Source organism: Aphis gossypii, chromosome 3 (assembly GCF_020184175.1).
Source record: "Aphis gossypii isolate Hap1 chromosome 3, ASM2018417v2, whole genome shotgun sequence".
NCBI classification, from domain to species: Eukaryota; Metazoa; Arthropoda; class Insecta; order Hemiptera; family Aphididae; genus Aphis; species Aphis gossypii.
The window spans coordinates 40,510,784-40,531,374 of record NC_065532.1 but is presented as its reverse complement, the minus strand read 5'-3'; the positions used below and the strand labels follow the sequence as shown (position 1 = coordinate 40,531,374).

At 27.5% G+C, this 20,591-nt stretch overlaps 3 protein-coding genes across 3 annotated transcripts in view; 2 read left to right on the top strand and 1 right to left on the bottom strand.

Moving 5' to 3' along the window:
* Window positions 1-7,060, bottom strand: part of LOC114123444 (dual oxidase maturation factor 1) — a 54,699-nt gene extending 47,639 nt beyond the window's left edge. Inside the window, 1 exon segment of the mRNA XM_027986424.2 lies at window positions 6,759-7,060. The gene's annotated coding sequence lies outside the window, so the exon portion shown is untranslated.
* A 4,882-nt stretch (window positions 7,061-11,942) lies between these two features.
* On the top strand, window positions 11,943-12,991 carry LOC126551091 (52 kDa repressor of the inhibitor of the protein kinase-like). The gene is made up of 3 exons (XM_050203854.1): window positions 11,943-12,185; window positions 12,255-12,403; window positions 12,477-12,991. Exons 1-3 carry the CDS (start codon window positions 12,088-12,090, stop codon window positions 12,989-12,991), a joined length of 762 nt encoding a protein of 253 aa, XP_050059811.1. The 5' UTR covers window positions 11,943-12,087.
* A 1,252-nt stretch (window positions 12,992-14,243) lies between these two features.
* On the top strand, window positions 14,244-19,063 carry LOC114123471 (E3 SUMO-protein ligase PIAS3-like). Its single transcript, XM_027986463.2, has 2 exons — window positions 14,244-14,773; window positions 16,698-19,063. Exons 1-2 carry the CDS (start codon window positions 14,747-14,749, stop codon window positions 18,447-18,449), a joined length of 1,779 nt encoding a protein of 592 aa, XP_027842264.2. The 5' UTR covers window positions 14,244-14,746; the 3' UTR covers window positions 18,450-19,063.
* Window positions 19,064-20,591: the final 1,528 nt, after the last annotated feature.

Here is a 20,591-nt window from a genome sequence, read left to right as displayed (position 1 = left end):
GATGAGAATGATGAGACGTTATATATAGCGGCTAGTTTGCAAAGGTATTATGCTGCGTGTACCTATATTATTGGCTATTACACCTTATCGAAAGTAACAAAACAATCGAACCATCATTACATATTTATGTATAAAGCCATGTATTGTACAAGGTAATTTTTTTTACGCAATACACTCGGTTTTTGGGTCAATTTTTGTGTTTTTGATATAAATATTTTTTAAAATCGTACGAAATCATAGGTAGTTAAAAAATTATATTTTTGCATCAATCCCGTTGTTGATGTTCTTTTTACCATGGAGAATTTTTTGATTAAGAAGTTTGGAGAATTGGATGATCATAATCTAATATATTGAAAATTATTATTAAATTAAGATTTTGTTTTATTATTATTAAAAAAAAAAAATAAGAAATATTTATAATCTGTGATCTTTTTTGTACAATTAGTAAATTAGATAAAAAATGTTATCAGAATAATATTTTAAATTATATAATATTGTACAATAAAAAAACATTAATAAACACGAAGAAGGAAAATGATTCTACAGATGATTATGTAGAAGCCATTGAACTTTGAAGAAGAATTTTTTTTAAGCATGATTTTAAACACTAGTGTCTTTTTAATTAACGAGGAGGGGGATTTCTTGGTGTATATTCACTGGTTAACTGACTAAAACACTTAAATATTTATAAAATACCTATTTCATATTTTATAATATTATAACAACTATAACACACTATAATACAAGCATTGGTTCGATGTTCAAAATTCGTCATTGTATACATCGACATTTTCAGAAAAAATATTTTTTTCATTTTTCTAATTATTATTTTTTTTTTCGTGATAAAAAATAAAATAAATATATTTTATAAGTGCAAATTATGTTGTTATATAAATCAGACCAGTGTAATACGTACCTATTATTTCAAATTATACAGGGAAGAGTGTTAATGTCTTACGTTGAAAAAAATTATAATGTACATATTATTATTATAATAAAATTATTATATATTATTGGAAACTGTGATGCAACATGGACAATGCAAGCCAGCTGCAATGTACATATACAATAATAATATATACGTTATATTATGTGTGTGACTTATGAAATGACTACAATACGCATGCAGTTAACTAATATATTATTGTAAATAATAATGATAGATATCGATCTCCGGCGTGGAGGAAAACGCCGTCGCATCGTGCATATTTGTATAATATACAAATAATGCAATATTATACGTATTGGTATTGCTGTATACTGTATAATTAGATTGGGTGAGTATAATAATTATAGTATAATATGTATTTAAATATACCTGCTGCGAATGCGATGTTTTATTCAAACTTCGCGTAATGCGACGACGAAGTTCAAGTCGAAACGAATCCTGTGTGTGGATGCCTGCATATTATATTCCCCGGAACAAATCGGAGATTCGTCTCGATGTATTTTCTTTCATACCTACGCCAAACATAATAATACGTCATATTATATGGGTACTCGATGATATCCGTCTTAAACGTGTCGAATATTATAACAACGCGAAGCTGCTAATGCGACCGGGAATTATATGAATTCTTGAATAACTGTGCCAGAGATTGCCGCAGCCTAAAGGACACATATTACCTACCTATCACACGAAACTAAATAAATAAAACTGCACCGAAGAACTGCATAGACGTGTTTAAGGGCAAAACGATGTAAGGAGTGGACCTTGATTATTTTTTTTTATGAATTTATGATGTTTGTTGTATCTATAAAATATTAAAAACCATTAAATCGACATTATTCGATAAAAAAAAAAAATATTACTGTTAAAAAAAAAAATAAGAAGTTAAGTACCTATCTATATAGTTTCAAAAGTTGAATTTAAAAAAAAATTGTAACTGCTCTCCACCTTCTTTTCAGCGTCTCGTCTGCCACTCTCAAATATTACGCGAATTATTATACCATTTATATACCTGATGATAGTGCTGACCGCAAATTACATAATACACATTATATAGTAGGTAGGTATGGAGTGAGAAATACAAATAACCCGTTTTGAGTATGTTGTTAAACGCCTTGGAAATAAAAAATACTGTCTTCGAGATCTATAAAATAATTTTAACAAGCCGTTCGTGTCGCTTTTAAATTTCTATAAAATGATTTTTGGTTTATATACCTTTAGTAGCCTATATAGTGCCTAAGTAGTTTTTTGATCGTCGGTAAGTTTTTGTTATCGCCAAAACCAAACCGTGAAGACGAATGTCGAGTATCGACAATAATAGTTTTATCAATAGTATTTATAAACGCATTATACAGATATAAGTATATATATTATATACGATTTGAGATACTATATCATATATATATTATATACATGTACCGAGTGTGGAATATAAACTATTAAATATACACATATATTATACGCCACGTATGACATATTGTATGTATATATTCGCATATACTATATAGATTGTCACGAGCGGTGAGAATTGAATTAGATTAAATTATAGGTATTATAATGACCTTTCTCACAGATCAATGTTTGGCAGGCAAACTGAAAAGACTATATTGAAATACGTCTGTATAATATAAAAGGATACTGATGCAGTGCTCTGCTGCTGCTGTTTCGTATATACATACATATATAATATATTGTTGTAGGTACGCCACGGAGTAATACAAATAATAAATTATTGTCTGGCGTATTATAGTAACGTATCATTATTTTAATAGCACGTGAAAGCCACAAAGTTCTATAAATGTAACATATATTATTAGTTTATTACATATTATTGTTAGTACTCTTCAAACATAATACATAATAATATTAAACCCATAATTAAAAAAGAAATATTTTCCGTATTTATAAGTCACTTAGAAATACCTTCCAAAGCTATCTGTCTGTTTAGGTATAAAATAATATTATTATATGTCATACCTTTCCAAATTTGGATTATGCAATCCAAACAGTACCTATATAACCTACACCCCAAAAGTCGCTCGTAATACCATTAGAGAGCCTATTCTTCAAAAATATACATATATTTTTATTTAATTATGAAATTCAATTAACATTATTTTATTATACATAGATGTCTATTGAAAAATCCACTTCTATATTATATATCTATTGATTTACAACGGACGATACACTTTGAGCGAATCGCCGTGATTATTGATACGGTACTATGGAGACGTGTTGATATCACATAGCGGCCACGAAGTCTTTTAATAACTGCAGCAAGTCGTGAAGTATATATAATTATATAATATCGTCGTATATCTATATATACACTGTCGTCCGTCGTCGGAATCGTTTGCCGAAATTTCTAAAGAGATAAATCGCCAGATCGAAATATACCCATCCACTTTTATTATAATAGTAATACTATTATATATAATATAAATTAATAATAACCGTTATGTATATACGTACAGCGTGGTGCGTATATAATACACGTCGTCATCGCCGTCGTCTCCGTCGTTACACACTGCAGTGATTGCGAACGATTACGTGACTTGACAATAGAAAAATCGTGAAGCACGCTATTTTAAACGGCTGTATTATTTCGACAAGTTCCTCCGGCGTCCGTCACGACGAACCTGCTGCAACTGCAGCCGAGTGTCTTCCAAAAATATATACTCTCGCGATTGTTATGCAAATACGTCACCGCGCAGCCCAGTGTCCATTAGCGGTCGAATGTGTTTTAATGACACATAAATAATAATAATAATAATAATAACAGGTAGGTATAATAATCATGAATTCCCTCTTAGACGTCGTGCACAGCCAAGCGGTGTATCGAATAAATAATAATGAAAAATAAGTACAGTTTTTATACATGCAGTATACTATAATATATAGTTTACTTTTATGTATTGTGTGTATGTGTGTATATTATATGTGTTATATTTTTATGCATATATCAAAACCTTTTATAGTAAAAATAAACTGACCAATTATTGTTAAAATATTTCTGACCTGTGTGGCTGTGTCTGGCATTTCTACAGACAATTCGGTACAAATGAATGATAATATGTTTTAATGGTGATCAATAATATTGGTAATAGTAATGATGTATTGATGCATTTATCGCTTAATTTAAGAAGATTAAAAAATACTGACAGGTGACAGATAGTGTAGGTACCTTTAAACGATATGCTCGTGGGAACAAGTAAATATCAAACACGTATAATAAATAACAGACAGAATGATTCATCTAATAGCATATTACTATCAACAGCATTATTCCTTTTAAATATTGAATTCATTCGAACTATGGTTTTATTATAATATTTTTTAATCTAGTACCTGATATATACTTGAACAATTTGAATTATTGTAAAACGCTAATATAAATCAATATTGATTACTATAATTTTCAAATCACCATCGTAGGGCCAATATTATCCAAACCTATTATTATAGACCTATTGTTCTCGTAATACACAAATTAAATAACTTAAAAAAACTCGTTCGAGTTTCAATTCGTAAATACGTGAAAGTTAAAACAAAGCATCTGCTTAACGATTTATAAGAAAAAAATAATTTGATATTTCATCAAGACACAAGCAAAGGTATAAACAATTCTAAGAATTTCAAAATATAATATACCTAGTACATTATGATAATGATTTTGCATAAATTTAGTCTATGTAAAAAATTGTTATAAATATCCGTGACGTGAAAAGCGTAACCATTAGGTGATATATTTTAAATATTATATGAACTTGTTTTCTTTAAAAGTTACTTGTCAAATAGCATTTTCTCTTTTTCAATTAAATAATATGAAAATATGGAGCCCTTAAGTATATTATTTAAAAAATTTTAAAATTTAAAATTTGGATAAATTCATTATTAAAAGGAAAAAAAGCCATAAACACTCAACATAATAATATATTCATTATGCCCTCGTATTATAAATTTGCGTTTGGTGTAAACTAGGATTTTTAAGTTTATCAATAATGCAATATAATAAATTTTACATTATATGATAGATTATTGTAATTCTAATAATCGTATTCAGTGACTTATAAAAATGTAACGGGGATTTTTACGTAAGATTGCCTGGGGGAAGGACGGCTAAACAGTAAACACATGCCATGTAAATACTTTGAAAATATAATTAATTTTTTTTATAACGTTATAATTCTGTTATTAAAGTGTATTAGTTGATCATTTTTGTTAACTTCCGTCATTTATTTTATTAAAAAACATGAAACAAGTACGAAGAAATATAAATCTACACGCAATCATTACGATTGCGTTATTTACATTTATAATAATAATAATAACTAATATTAAAGATTCAATGACAGTAAAAAATATTTTATGAAAGTACATAACAATATATTTTTATGGATAACCGATAAATCTTATTTTGCAGTACCTATCTAAATAAAATTAGATCAAAATTAAAATATGATAATATATCTAACAATAATTATTATTTTATGCCTATCATAAATAATATATATTCTATATTAATTAATTATTATTACTTTAGTATCTATTATTATTCTAAATTTAATTAAATAATTATTGTTATATTATGTACCTAATATAACAAGATAAGTAATGAATTTTAAATCCTTTCATAAGCGGACTTCATTATCCATATTTTTAAAATAATATATAATCTAAATGTTTACCGCTTAATGGCTTTATATAGTACAACGTTAAAAAAGCATTATCTCATCCCCACAAAAATATCCTATTTTATACTATCGTATATTGTATATACCACTAAAAATTATAAGACTATATTATTATAATAAATGTATAATATAGTTTGAAATGAAAAATAAACTATCTAAGTGTAATAGTTACTATTCTTACTAGAAAAAATCTAAGACAGTACAATACTTAAAATTCTTCTAATTGTATAAAAATTAAAGTATGTTTTTTCTTTGAAAAAATCACATAGCGAGTGGATGAGTGGTTCCCGAAATCATTGACATCTAAGATTTTCTTAGAATTTTATTGCAGCGTTACCTACCAAGTTCAATAAAATTATGAATTTTAACTATCCTGGGAACCAAGGGCACACTTAAACACCCACATCCCACACACAATGTCATCAATATCGGTCCAGCCATTTGCAAAGAGTTTAGTGAAATATAAACGTATAGAAGAATTATATTACCAATTCATATTTATAAAGATATTTAGATATTAAAAAAAAAATGTACTTATAAGATATTATAGTTAAGCCCCCTATATATAAAAAATTATTACAACCCCTCTCCCCCGGAAAATGCTGGCTACATGACTAAGTAGTCAATATATATAAGGTGTAAGTATAGTAGGTAGGTGCCTACACGGCTACACATAAACCTACCTTATATATAATTAAATTAATAAACATTTTAATTTTTCATCTAAATAATTTTATCAATGTCTATATATAGGTAATAGGTATCTTTGTTTTATATACACAATAATAGTGTTTTTACTATGTATAACAAGAGTAGAATTGAAATTGATTACATGAGTCAAACTCTGATCTACAAATAATAATACAATAAAATATACCTATAATAAAAAAATTTTCCATTTAATATATTAATATAATTATGATCAACGAATATTTTTCTTTAAATATTTGTAATTTGAGTTTTACGTAATACAACTATTTTAAACTATGCATAATAGAGGTACCTGGTACATATCAACACAAAATGCATTTTGTGCGCAAGTAGGAATATTACGTTTAACATCTTTAACGGTCTATATATAAAAAAAAAAAATGAATTATTTAAACACATACTTGATATCTGAATATACCCTGTAGTTATTACATGTTATTTAGTCCGGTGATGATTTTTCGGCTAATGAGATCGCCAAACATTTCGCACACACTGCAGTTCCCGATACATTTTTGTTTATCTATCGTAAAATATTTAAAATGAAAAATAGCATAATATTTTTTCAGACAAAAACTCATACACGGATAGGAAATAAAATACTAAAAACAAAACTAACACTGAACGGTTTTTGGCGTTTTGCCGGTCTTTGAGTCATCGGGACACTGTAGAGACGGCGGTGGCGACGACGACTAGCTACGACCGACCGGGAAGTGAAGACGAAAGGCGGGCCGCCAGTCCACACACTCTCTTTTGGCCGGTGAAAGTGGTTTGCTGTTAGCAGATGTACCATACGTAATTATAACTGACAATAATCGGAAACACAGCTGATACGATTTGTGCCGTGTATGAAGTAGCTAAAAAACATTTTATTTTCATCTTATTTTATTCAAATTGCCGACTAAAATAATAATATAATATAATGTGATAATAAATTGATAAACATACAGTTGGAGTATTGTAGTATGTTGATACTTCATTACCTATACAAATATATGTTTAGCAATTAACGATCGGTAAACGATTATTATAATGTGCAAAATATTTTATACCGATACTGAGTAAGTGCCAAATTAATTGTGAATATATTTCAACTCACGTATAACACATCAAAGGCCGTATACTTTGGTCCTAGAGCTATCCACGCATATACCTATTGAGAACCTCGCAATATCGACGATGATTTAATATTTTTAATGATAACTATTAAAATGTAGTCTATTTCTAGTACGATGACACGGTGTAGGTATATCAGGGACAGATAAATACCAAACCAGGGAATATGAGAGGAGATTTTTATGTTAATAATATATTAATATCAGACAAGATATTCAGTAATATACAGAGAACAATATTTAACGCATATTGAAATAAAATGTTAATATAGGTATATTATATAGTGTTTATACTTTACCGATGGTCTGGTAGCAATACACGGAGCAATAATAAGCGATGAAACTAGATAAATACACTTAATATTTATTAATATATTATGTAGCAAGCCAATAAGTATTTGTTATTATAAATGTTATTAAAAAATTAAAGAGAGTTATAAACCTATGTGTATATGAACTCTATATGATAATAAAGAACCAATGTAAGATGTGACACATGACTGTAATATGTATATTATACTGTAATAAATGGTATTACACAACGTTACAATTAAACCTCCCTACTTATTTCTTATATTTAAAGTTTTAAATTTTTGTATATTTTTTAAAATTGGAGTGTTATATGTTTTTGTCATGTTACTACTATATAAGTAAAAATTAATTCTAAACATGTGTCAAAAACATTTATAATGCTTATATTACATAATTTTTTCTACTTACATTTCGTGTTATTATTATTTACTCGTATTGTTGAAATGTCTGATATTGCTTCTAGGTATTTAGAGTAAGATTTGGTTTCAAAAATAAAAGATATCTTGTCGTTTATTAACTTTTTATTTTTAACTCTAGCCTGTCACCCCCTCTCCTTGTTACCGTATTTACATATTTTTATCACCCTATTACATTTTGATAATTCAATTTATAATCTTATAAAGATTCGTCTACTCACTCAATTCGTTAATAGAATTATATAAATTTTCTTTGAATATTTTAATTTTATCTTAAAAAAAGTCGAGTTATAAATTGTATGATTATTAATAAAAGCGTAATTAAATATTTTCAAACTGTTGTTAATAATGTTATTTCTATTCTATCAAATAATATTTACTAGGTACCTATAGCTATCGTGCTATCGTAAATATAATACGGTATCATAATCAATTGTTTGTCTTGCTTCTATTTTTCAACTTTAACCAATATAGCCAATAAATACGTTACTACGTTCAAATGTATTAAAATTTCTTATAATATTTTCTGTAATTTTTCCAGGATAAGTTTGGGGTTTGGTGACGGTTGACCTAAAATTTATTTTATGTTCTAATGTATTAATTTATTCGTTACGGTTATTATCTATTATATATTATTATTTGTTTTATAATAATATAATTTTATTTATACAATTATGTACGCATTAGTGACTGATTGAACAATCACAATTCACAGCAATACCTTTCCGCGAGATAAACGAAAACATAAAAACAATTATTTACAAGTATGCGATATGTATTTAGGCAATATAATAACGCTATAATATATCCCTATGACATAAAATGTTTTCACGTTAATAAAAAAATATATTTAATTTTCTCAAGAATGTCCAACAAAAACCACTAAAAATCGCTTCAAAACATCTCTGGTCAGTAAAGTAAAAATATATAAACACTGAAACAATATAATAATATATTTAGCCACACGTATAGTAAATTATTATATGAATATTTGACCACTCACAAATTGCAATCACTTCCAATACCAGACTATAAGAGCTATACGAGTGGATATCGAAACCGGAAAACGCAACCGGATTCATACGTAATGCTATGATATATAATACGTAGGTATACATAAATAATATTTATGACTTACGTATTATTATACATCGTTAACCGCCCGCTAGTTACTATAATACTATTCCATAATTTATTTGTATAAATTTATTGTTCTGGGGAAAACTTAAACAATATGTTTAAAGTTATTTATAAAAAATTACAATTATATTACAAGTCTTTCATGTATACTATTGAAAACAATTTATCTTAACTTAAAAAAATGATAAATAACTTTATTTTACCCCAATAATAACAATTATTTTAGACTAAAATATAAGTTAATAAGATGCTAATGGTCTATTCACTAAATCGTATATGACTGCGATGTGAGTAGGAGTTCATAATGAAAATAATATAAGACAAAAGGAAGTGTTATTAAATATAAAACATAAGATGGAAATTGAATATATTTGAAGAGAAAATATATATAATAATATAATATACTAATAATAAAAAAAAAAGTGTTCGCACTTTATTTTTATTGTGATTAATATGAATATTTCATTCAAATTGATATAAATCTCTAATTATCAATATTTTTAAAAAATTTAATAAATTCTTAAGTATTATTGTATTTATTAAAAAAAAAAGTATGACTAAAAATTAACATGAACTATAGTTATAAAAATTAATAAAAATTTTGAAAAATTAATTTAAATTAAAAAAAAAAGAATTATTTACCATGTATTTCCCTAGATTTACAGTAATGAAACTGACTTTTTTGTCCGGCAGAATATTTTTATACATAGAAAACAAACTATCTACATCCACTGAAGTGATCGGTACACACTTTATACCAGAGATTTCAAATTACAACACAAATTAAATTTTGAAACGATCGATATCAATGTTATAGGCATACTGTCCGTATAGGTACTGCATATTAAAATATGTAAATCGACAATCTATACGTTTAATAGATTTAATAAACAAGCTGATAACGGAAACAATAATAATCTAATATAAACATTTAGTCCGCCTTCTGGGTTTTTACGTTTCTTATTAACTCATTTGTTTTGATTACAATAGGATAATAAATATAAAAAACCCACAGCTGGGATAATTTTAAAAAAAGCAAACAAAAAAAAAAAAGCGGGCAAGTGAGTACCGCTCTGCTGTATATTAGGTGCCATATGGATCATTATTATATATTATAGGAGTGTTAAATTTGAATCCAATGATAGTTATCATTGTATACAAAAAACGATTCTGAACGAAGATGATTTATCAGCCTAGGATATAATTTCTAGTGGTTGGTGAAAAAGGTGGTTCATGTTTTAATGGCCTGAATACAACAAAATTTAAGTTCTTTTATAATAATTGTAAGTTAAACTTATGAAAAATCTTGTATTAAATTTTCAACTTTTAGCTACTTGTACAAAAATTTTTATGAAATATACCTACAAAATAATTTGCAAATATTCATGGTTTTAACGAATTTTTGTCAATATTTGAACTTCAAATGCTAATAAAAAAAAATTGTGCCTATGCATTCTTATAATTTTTTAATCACTATAATAATAACTTATGAGGAACTTTGCATTAAATTTTCAAGTATTTTGATAGGGCCAAAAAGATTTTATCGACACATAAAAAAACAATTTTCAGAAAAATTGAAAATTTCAGTTATCTATAAATAGCTCAAAAAAAGTCAAAATATTTTGAAAATTAAATCACGTAAAGAAAACGCGAATCTTAATAACTGGTAAAATTTTCAAGTATCTACGACTTATACTTTTTGAATAATAACAAATATCAAAAATCGTTTGAGGCTAAACTGTTATTTAACGCGGTTTTTGTAAAAATTTAAATTTCAAACACTCATAAAATTTTTTTGTCTGAATCCGGTAGAGTTTTTTTTACAGATATTTGAAGAAAAATGTATGGAGAACCTTGTACCAAATTTTCAAAACTTAGTTATAAAAGAAAAAAATTTTATGATTTTTCAACTTCAAAATTACTTGCAAATTTTCGCGTTTTCGACAGATTTCGTAAAAATTTGAACTATAAACGCTTATAAAAAAAAATTGTGACTAACGATTTTTAATTTTTTTTAGCTACAATAAAAACAACTCATAAGGAACCTTGTATTAAATTTTCAAAACTTTTTGGTCATCCAACAATTTTTTATCGACACTTTTATTTAACACACATCATTGTAAAATTAATACATTCATCAATTCGTTCAGAATCTAAAATTGGTTTATTTGGAATCAGAATGAAATGAAACAATTTATGTATAAAAATTAGATCTCTATCGACTATCTCATATATAAAAAAATCTCTCATCTCCCCCGTAAATACGCCATTAGTTACCTCGCTTATTTGAACAATTTGAAGTACATATTAGCGACAAGTTTCTTATTGAAATACATTATCTGCGCATGTGTGAATATATTCTTCTAATATTTATTTTATTAATAAAAACGTGGTTATTCAAATGTAAAATTTTAAGGGAGAATGCAGTTATTGAAATAAGTATGTGACGAGTATATTTATACACGCATGCGCAAATAGCACGTTTCAACAAGTCGAGACTCGTCGCGTGTACCAGGGCCTGGACACTCGGCCGCCATTTTGTTAGAGAACAAATTGTTATCAACATATGTTTACAACACTGTAAACAACATTTCAAGACGCATCTGTTTTGTTTTGTGATAACAATTCACAACACGTTTTCAGCATTTTGAAAATTCTGATTTCTACGATCATTTTATTCCGAGTGCTAATAACGAATTTGTGTACCCAATTTTATTTTATTATCCTATTATATTTAATCAGTTTAAACAATGGTGCTTTTGTGTATCGTTAAGAACTGTGTGAACTCCAATAGGAAGCTAAAACAAAGGAGCTGTCCTTTGCATAAGTTCCCAAATGATATATCACGGTAAGTGTATACAATATTTTTGATGTAATTAAGATATAAGTCAAAGTTAATTATATTTTATGATTTCAGTTGTAATCAATGGTTAACAAACAGCAAATTATTTGATCTTCGCGGCAAATCGAAATATTATCGAATATGCGGTAGACATTTTAATGCCAATTCATATAGTAATCCTAAAAAGAAAAAATTATTACCAACAGCAATACCTACAGAGTTTGGTGAGTTAATTTATGATGTTTGATTGTCATTTATCATACTTCATCAATTTATTAAATTGTTTTATTTCTTTAGATTTTACTGAATCAGACATTGAGCAGCCTTTGGTTGATTCTGTTGAAGTGTCTATTGAAGATGATACTTCTCTTGTTGAACCAATATATTCAAATACACCTTCAAAATCAGATGTTTTAGAAAGTTCAACATCTACTCAAAGTGCCCAGCTGCTATCTGTCAACACACCTAGAAAACGTCTATTAAAAACTAAGGTAAATGAACTTGTAAAAAAGTGTAGAATGTTGGAGGGAAATGTCAACTTAATGTCCAACAAATTTTTACAAGTAATGACTTCTAAAGATCATTTTTATGAAGTATGTGATATACATTTACCACCTAATCCTTCAATGATCGTCAAAAGTTATTGTAGAATAGCTTCTAGACATCCTCAAGGCTTTCGTTATACTAATCAACTAAAACAATTAGCCTTAACAATTTATTTCTTTGGGCCAATGGCATATAGGTTCTTAAAAAATATTTTGCAATTACCTAGCCCACGAGCTCTACGAATAATCACTGAGAAACTAGATTAATGTCCATAAAAATTAATCTTTTTTATAATTTGTCAAAATATTGTATTATTGGATTTAATAATTCATATGATCAAAAACCTTATGAACCGGCAAAAAATGTCTTGTGTTTTATGATTAGAAGTCTGAACTATAGATGGAAACAACCGGTTGCATACTATTTCATAAATAATAGTTGTACAGGAATTACCATAGATAATAGAAGAATGGATAGGCCATGTAACTTTATCAAACGGGAATTAATTGGAGTTATTTGAGGTTATAAGAGCCAATGTTTACATTTTAATGTTATCAATCTATCGCCAACTGCGGGAGTGAGAAACCGCCCTTTCACATTTATAAACGTGCGCCTTTCTCTTCCACATTAACCACGACCACTTGCGTTGTATGCTTTAACTGTTAAAGTTTAACATAGCCTATCTATTCTTCTATATTATCTATGGGAATTACATTACAAAATATAATTTTTGCTGTTATCTCTAAACTCCAGAGTACTGGCATTAATATTAGAGTTTTCACCACCGATAAAGGACCAAATTTTTATAGTTTCTCTAACAGTTTGACATTTTTAAAAATATGCAAGTTGTGGATTATAGATTATAGATTTATTCTGCGCGTGTACTTTAAATATCGAATAATCCGATAATATGCCATAGATCTAAGGTTTAATGACTAACATTTTATTTTCCCGACCGGTATTTGAGTATCTATTAAGGTAATGAGTGTAACGGAGTAGGCCAGTTAGGCACCCTAATAACAACTACAGTCAACACTCAACAGTACGAATTAAGATATTATAGTTCATGCTCAAAAGCCTAATTCCGAAAATAACACTATTAACGATGATATCAGTGCCGAGAAAAAAGTATAAACCTACCAACCTCGAAATATAAAAATTCCCATTTAAATATTTCTAACTATATATTACAGCGCACAGATTTAAGATTTATAAAATTCTGTGTAACAGGGACAGGATTTAAAGTAGTATCGATACTATCTTAAATCATGTATCTACAGCATTGAGTAATAAATATTACTCAATGATCTACAGCATAGAATAATAAAATTACTCTATGAACTACAGGGATGACATTACGAATAGTTTTACTTCCTTTTCGTACCACTAGGGCTCTCGATATCGAGTATCAACCCGTGGATAGCAATAGTGCAGCTGTTAACTCTGCCACTATCACAGAAATAGACATTTGGAATCTTAATTCGTGTTTCTGCACCCGTTTATGATCTAAATTCTGAGTTTTAAATAATATTCTAAATAAAAATTTTATTTTTCAATTTCATGATCTGTCCCGATTTCATCGTTTCTGCCAAGAGATTATTTCTGAACCTCGGGCTGTTATCTCTAAGGAAGAACTGTTTCGATTCAACAATCGACAGTGGCTACAACCGAAACGGTGGTTTATAATGTTTATATCTTAAATGATAATTATTTTTCCGAGCGTGTACGATTGCAGAACGACAGAAATCTGAAACTTCTCGTATCTCGTACTATCAGTGTATTATAATATGAAATATTACATTTTACAGCGCCGTTTGGTTTTTACGTACTGATCGTTTGTTTTTCACAAATGTTAACTATTATTTAAGTATAACGTCCGTTTTTTAATTCATTTTGAATTAACATTAATTATAACTAATTTCTTACCTATTGATAGTTTAAACGAAAATTTACTGGATGATTGATTATTGATCATTTGAACTTAAAATAGTCAGGGATCCTTAGTCATTGTTGAATCTAAAATGGCGAAATCGATAAATCATTTGATTGTAAGTAATATTCATCCATATTAAATAATTTATTGTTTTATCGTATTAAACTAACTGCACTACAGTGGACATTAAAGCTATTATTTTAAGTGTTGTCTTAGTCTTGTACATACTACATATTATACCTCTAGGCAATAGACTCATTAAAATTGTTTTAGTTATTTAACTTATAAATACAATATCTACTTATTACTTTCAATTATACTTAAATAACATAAGAAAAAAATAAAGGAAATTAAATTAATGAAATCAAATATGGGCTACGAATATGCGATATATGAAAAGGCTTATACTTGGTCACAAGCCTGTATAAATTAGCTAATCTTTTTCCGTAGGTACTTTTATAATTGCTGAAGAATATTATCACCCATCAGATACAAATATTTAAATTACACTATTATCTTCTTTTTGATCATCTTGAGGTTATGTATTTGAGAATATGATCAAGTACACCATAATATAAAATTATATTGTTTTACTCATACACTTTACCTTGCTCGCAGCTGTATAAATTTTCAAACTATTATAAAACTTCAAACACTTTAATCCAAATAAATATAACATTGATATATTTTGTTAAAAAGAAAAGGCCCAGTTGTTGCTCTCAGGATCCAGTATTGTCAATATGGCTGGTGTGCATGCACTGATAAAAAATATGGTGAAGCCAGTCAGAGTGGCTGACAGCTTCATTAAAAGAGTTCCTAAGAAATCAGCTTTATCCTTGGTGGCAGAAACTCTTATTTATCCCCTGCAGGCTCTGACGACTCACGTGTAAGTTATTCGCATTGAGCTTCATAGTCACAAATGTGTAAGTCTCTATGTGATCTTCGACCCTTTCATCGGTGATGAAAGATTTGTATTATTTTTCTATTTATATTCATTAAAGGAACTGTTTTCTGTGTGCGACAACTTGAGCATTGTTAATTTATTATATTCTTTTAAACTGTTTAGTACAATGATATGTTAGCAAATCATTACAATTAACCGCAATCGTCACATGTCTATCAAAGTTAATTATAAGAATCATTTTTTACTACCAAGTTGAATATTGATATAGTTTGTTATTAATTATTATTATTATTATTGATTTATTTTGCTAGTCACCTAATAGTAATTTAAACAAAATTGTATAAAAGTAATATTCAGGAAGAATGGAGTCAAATAATACATAACTGTTACATCATTGTTTTTTGGTTAACTTTCCCCCAATTTTAAATACAATAATCTCATAATTCAGACTTAATTATCTAAACACAGGTTAATCTGTATTATAATTATTTAGTTTGAAGCCATGATTATATGTATAATATAGATTACATATGTACATATTGTAAATATATATACATATGTACAATTATTCTCATTTGTCCTCAGTAGACTATTTATACATAGCATAAGAATTTCTAGAACAGAATAAATTTTAGCTAGTGATCAAGGTTGGGTCTGGTTCCATCTAGTGTTGATTAAAGACACTGCTGTTAGACTACTTGCTGTAGTAAAAGCTAACTTGTTAAAAAAATTATAAATTAACAAAAGTAGGTATATTGATGTATATATTAATGTATATACAGTATTCTACTAACATTATGTTTTGTGTAAATTGTAATTTATATTATTTAATTTGATGAATAACAAGAAAATTCGAAATTTAGAAGAACACAGAATACGATAAAGTAGAATACTGTCAAAGCTATATTATTGTTTGTATTTATTATTACAAATAAGCATGAAATGTATTAGGAGTAACTAATTACTAAATAATAAGTAATGTACACCTATGTATATGAAATGATGAATTAATATTTTAAACTCTTGTTGAATAACAAATAATTGAACTGTTTATTTTTTTTTTACTCTATTCATTTTATTGTTAACTACCTATTTATTAAACTATAATTTGTTTTGTTTTTTTTTTCAATTTTAGGCAGACATTGAATATATTCATCAGTTGGTGTATGATTTAAGATTAAATGAATTACAACAAATTTTAGAAGCTGTTAAACAAAACAAATCTGGTAGTAAACAGTCTTTACGCAAGCGTGTTTTAAACTTGTTAACAGCTCCTACATCAAAAACAAAAGCTTTGAAACAAAAAATTGTACAAGTCTATAACTCTAGACCACAACAAAATCAACAACCGGAACCACCACCAGACACTCAAATTGTGCAACAACCAAATTTTTTACAACGGTATTTACGACAACATCGAGGTCCGTCTCATAGCCAATCTTATACATCACCTAGACTAAATCCCATTCAACCTTATGTTGAAACCCCAAATCCAGTTACTCCACAACAACAATTTGAAGACTTACCATTCTTTAAGACAGTACAAACATTATTAACGCCTATGTACTGCCAAAGTAATATCGAATCTGCTAATTTTACTGGGCTATTTTATTTAACAGATAATGTAAGACATTCTATTGTTAAATCGTGGAATATTGCCAGACAAGAATACAAAATTCAAATAATTCTAAGATTAGTACAAGTTGGACTTGATGAAAATGTTACTGAACGCTTACCTTACAATATTACAGTTTCTGTGAATGATCGTCAATGTAAGTTACCTACTTTAAACATCCCAACAAAAGCTGGCATCACACCGTGGCGATGCAATGTTCCTATAGATATTACTCAGCAAACTGATTTAAGAAATTGTTTACAGAACACATTGAAAATTACATGGTCAGAAGAACCACACGAATATTTAGCTGGTGTTTATGTAGCCCAAAAATTAACTTGGAATGATCTTCTTGTAGAACTTAAAAAAAGACCAGTGCGTGCTTCTGATAAAACTAAAGAACTCATTAAAAAATCTATGGAGAATGACGCTGATATGGGTGTAGATTCTATGTTTGCTACTGTTAAGGATCCATTAACTAAATTAAGAATGAAACTTCCTGCTCGAGGTAAAGACTGTATACACATGCAGTGTTTTGACGCTATACAATTCTTACAGATGAATGAACAAAAGCAAACATGGACATGCCCGTTATGTAAGAAAAAACTTAAATTTGAAAATATTGAAGTTGATGAATTTTTTTTAAATATGCTTGAAAGTCCAAATTTAAGTGAAGAATGTGAAAATGTAATTTTATTAAAAGATGGTACATGGACTGAGAGAAAAAATAAAGAATTTTCAAACAATTCTAGAACAAATGACTGTCGATCTTCAAATAATATAGAAGTGTTTACATTGTCAGATTCTGATGATGATGATGATGATGATAGTAGTATTAATGATATTGATGATGAAGATTTACCAAAATCAAAACGTTTAAAATATAATCCACCAAAAATTGTAGAATCTGTAATAAAATCTGAGCATATTACAGTAACTGAAAATTCTTCTGAAAGTGATCTTGTATTAGACTTGAGTCTTAAAAATAATTCAATGCCATCAGCTTCAAGAAGTTCAATGTATGAACCAATTATTACATTAAATGACGATCCTGATCCATCAACTTCAGCCAATTTAAAGTATGAACCAGTTATTATATGTGATGAACATGATTCATTAAGTGAATCACCCTCTATGTTAAATAATTTTTACCTACCAAGTATTACAAGGTCCAATAACTGTGTAGCAAGTAGCTCTGGAAGTAGTAGAAGCAATAGACATCAAGAAAAAGATAAATCAAGATCAGTTTTATGTGTTATAACATTAGATTGAACTGATGTATTTCAGTTCTTATCTAAAATTGTAAATTATTTGCTTTTTCGAATAACTTGTTTTCAAAAAGATATAGTATAACTGGTAAATATTGTTTTATATCTTAATGAAACCAAAATTGTAAATAATTAATATTCTTAATAATATATATAATAATTATTAAATGCCTTATTTAACTTATTTTCAATGTAGTAATTTTTGTAATTAAGTCATGTTTTTCTATGTTGATTTGTTTGTGGATCATTTGAAATATAAAGGTACTACATTACAGACAGCCTACTTCTGAATATGAAGGCTGTGAGTATGATAGCTCCTGTAGTAGTAGTACTGATATTCTTTCTTATCGTTATATCATATATTTAGTTGTTGTATTAAATAATATTAAAAACTATTCATAGGTATATAATTAACTATAAGATGAATTAAATTAAAAAGTTTTTTTTTTTAAAACATTTAAATTTTTTAAATTTTAAACTGAATCTGAAGTATTCTTAAAACACTGAATTGACTGAATTGTACATTAACTTATAATTTTAATTATTTTCATTTCCATATAATAATTATATGTCATTATATCATAATATAAGAATAAAATTATTTGTTTTTATTTGTTATTAATTTTAATTCATTCCATTTGTGAACTTTTTTTAATTTTAAAGTTAAACCATGAAGCTAACCCTGCATTACATTTTTGAAATGGTTAATTATAAATAATGTATTATGCAATATATATATACCATAGTACACAGTCAATTTGTCCTGATTAAATATTTTATTTGGTATTCAAGAGTGAGCAATAAGGAACACTTTTAATTGTTTAGACACAAAAAAAATGTAATGTATTATAAGAAAACAAAGACTGAAAGAAATAATCAAATGTTCAAATGGTACTACATTATAACTTATAATAAGTATTAAATAATAATACAAAAATATAAAGCTTACCTAACTATCTAAAATAGGCGTATTAACAATTTGTGTTATGTGGTAACATCACCAATGTCATTGTCAAAATGTCAACTGATATTGTGTTGTCTCTTGTATTTTCAAATGCGCCTATCGACAGCCAAAAAATAGTTGAATATTAATATTAAAATTAGGTGTTTGATATTGGTCACATAATATGTACCTAGTATGACCCAGAAGATATTATAAATAACTTTAATGCTGAAAGGGTCAGCGGAAAAAAATGAGTAAGTGGATAGCCGTTCGGTTGTATAAGCGTCAAATGTACATCGTCATTGGGTAATTTACTGCGATGTGTCAATGTATGTGTTAAATTTGAATTCGATGATAAAGTATTGTACACAAAAAAAACGATTCTGAGCCTACATTACCAAGTATATTATATATTTTTATCATAATATATATATTAATTATTTTATAAATACAAAATCTAAAGTATTGTTTTACTTTAAGTACCTAATACGGTATTTAGAATTAATTTTTACCGAAAACATTGTATTTGACAATTTTATTGTGTATTTGTACACATAAAATGTAATATTAAACGTTAAAAGTCTTAAGTGCTCTGCAGTTTTAATAGAAATATAAACAATTATTAGTCACGTTATAACAATTTTATAGGTACATATAATATTATTAGTTATAATGTGCACGGACGTGATGTGTGCAATTGTCACTTACCAGTAACCGACTCAACATCATACTTTTAATTAAACATAATAAAATAATTTAATTAATAATTGCTGTCATCGGCGTTCGGGCGTTCGGCAAATCACGCGCGAAAAATATTTAAAACCTAAAAGGTATTTTTGTTGGTAACATCGGTAGTAATTGTAATAGTAGTTGTTGTACCGTTGAAAAATACCACTACCATGGTCATTTAGTAAACAAATCACTTACCAGTTACCAAGAAGCCGGTTGACAATTATTATAGTGTACAATAATTATTAAATTTGTTGGGATTTCGTTTCGGATCTTATGGTTCATGATAAAAGATGTTTAATTTAAATAATACATATTGTATGGTATTTATTATTTATTAAAAACATTAAAACATTTAAACATGAGCTAAACAGTAATTAATGTCTTCTCTTATTATACTTACGTGGTGCTCCGGTTAGGCTTTTGGCTGTTGCCAAGCGTAAATTAAATAGTCGAACGTCGATTATCGGATTG

Bases quoted from the DNA above. Each gene is read 5' to 3' on its own strand.
- LOC114123471 (XM_027986463.2), top strand. From the start codon at position 14,747: ATGGCGAAATCGATAAATCATTTGATT. The intron at 14,774-16,697 runs GTAAGTAATATT...TTTCAATTTTAG, and splicing joins AATCGATAAATCATTTGATT to GCAGACATTGAATATATTCA.
- LOC126551091 (XM_050203854.1), top strand. From the start codon at position 12,088: ATGGTGCTTTTGTGTATCGTTAAGAACTGTGTGAACTCCAATAGGAAG. The intron at 12,186-12,254 runs GTAAGTGTATAC...TTATGATTTCAG, and splicing joins TTCCCAAATGATATATCACG to TTGTAATCAATGGTTAACAA. The intron at 12,404-12,476 runs GTGAGTTAATTT...TTATTTCTTTAG, and splicing joins AGCAATACCTACAGAGTTTG to ATTTTACTGAATCAGACATT.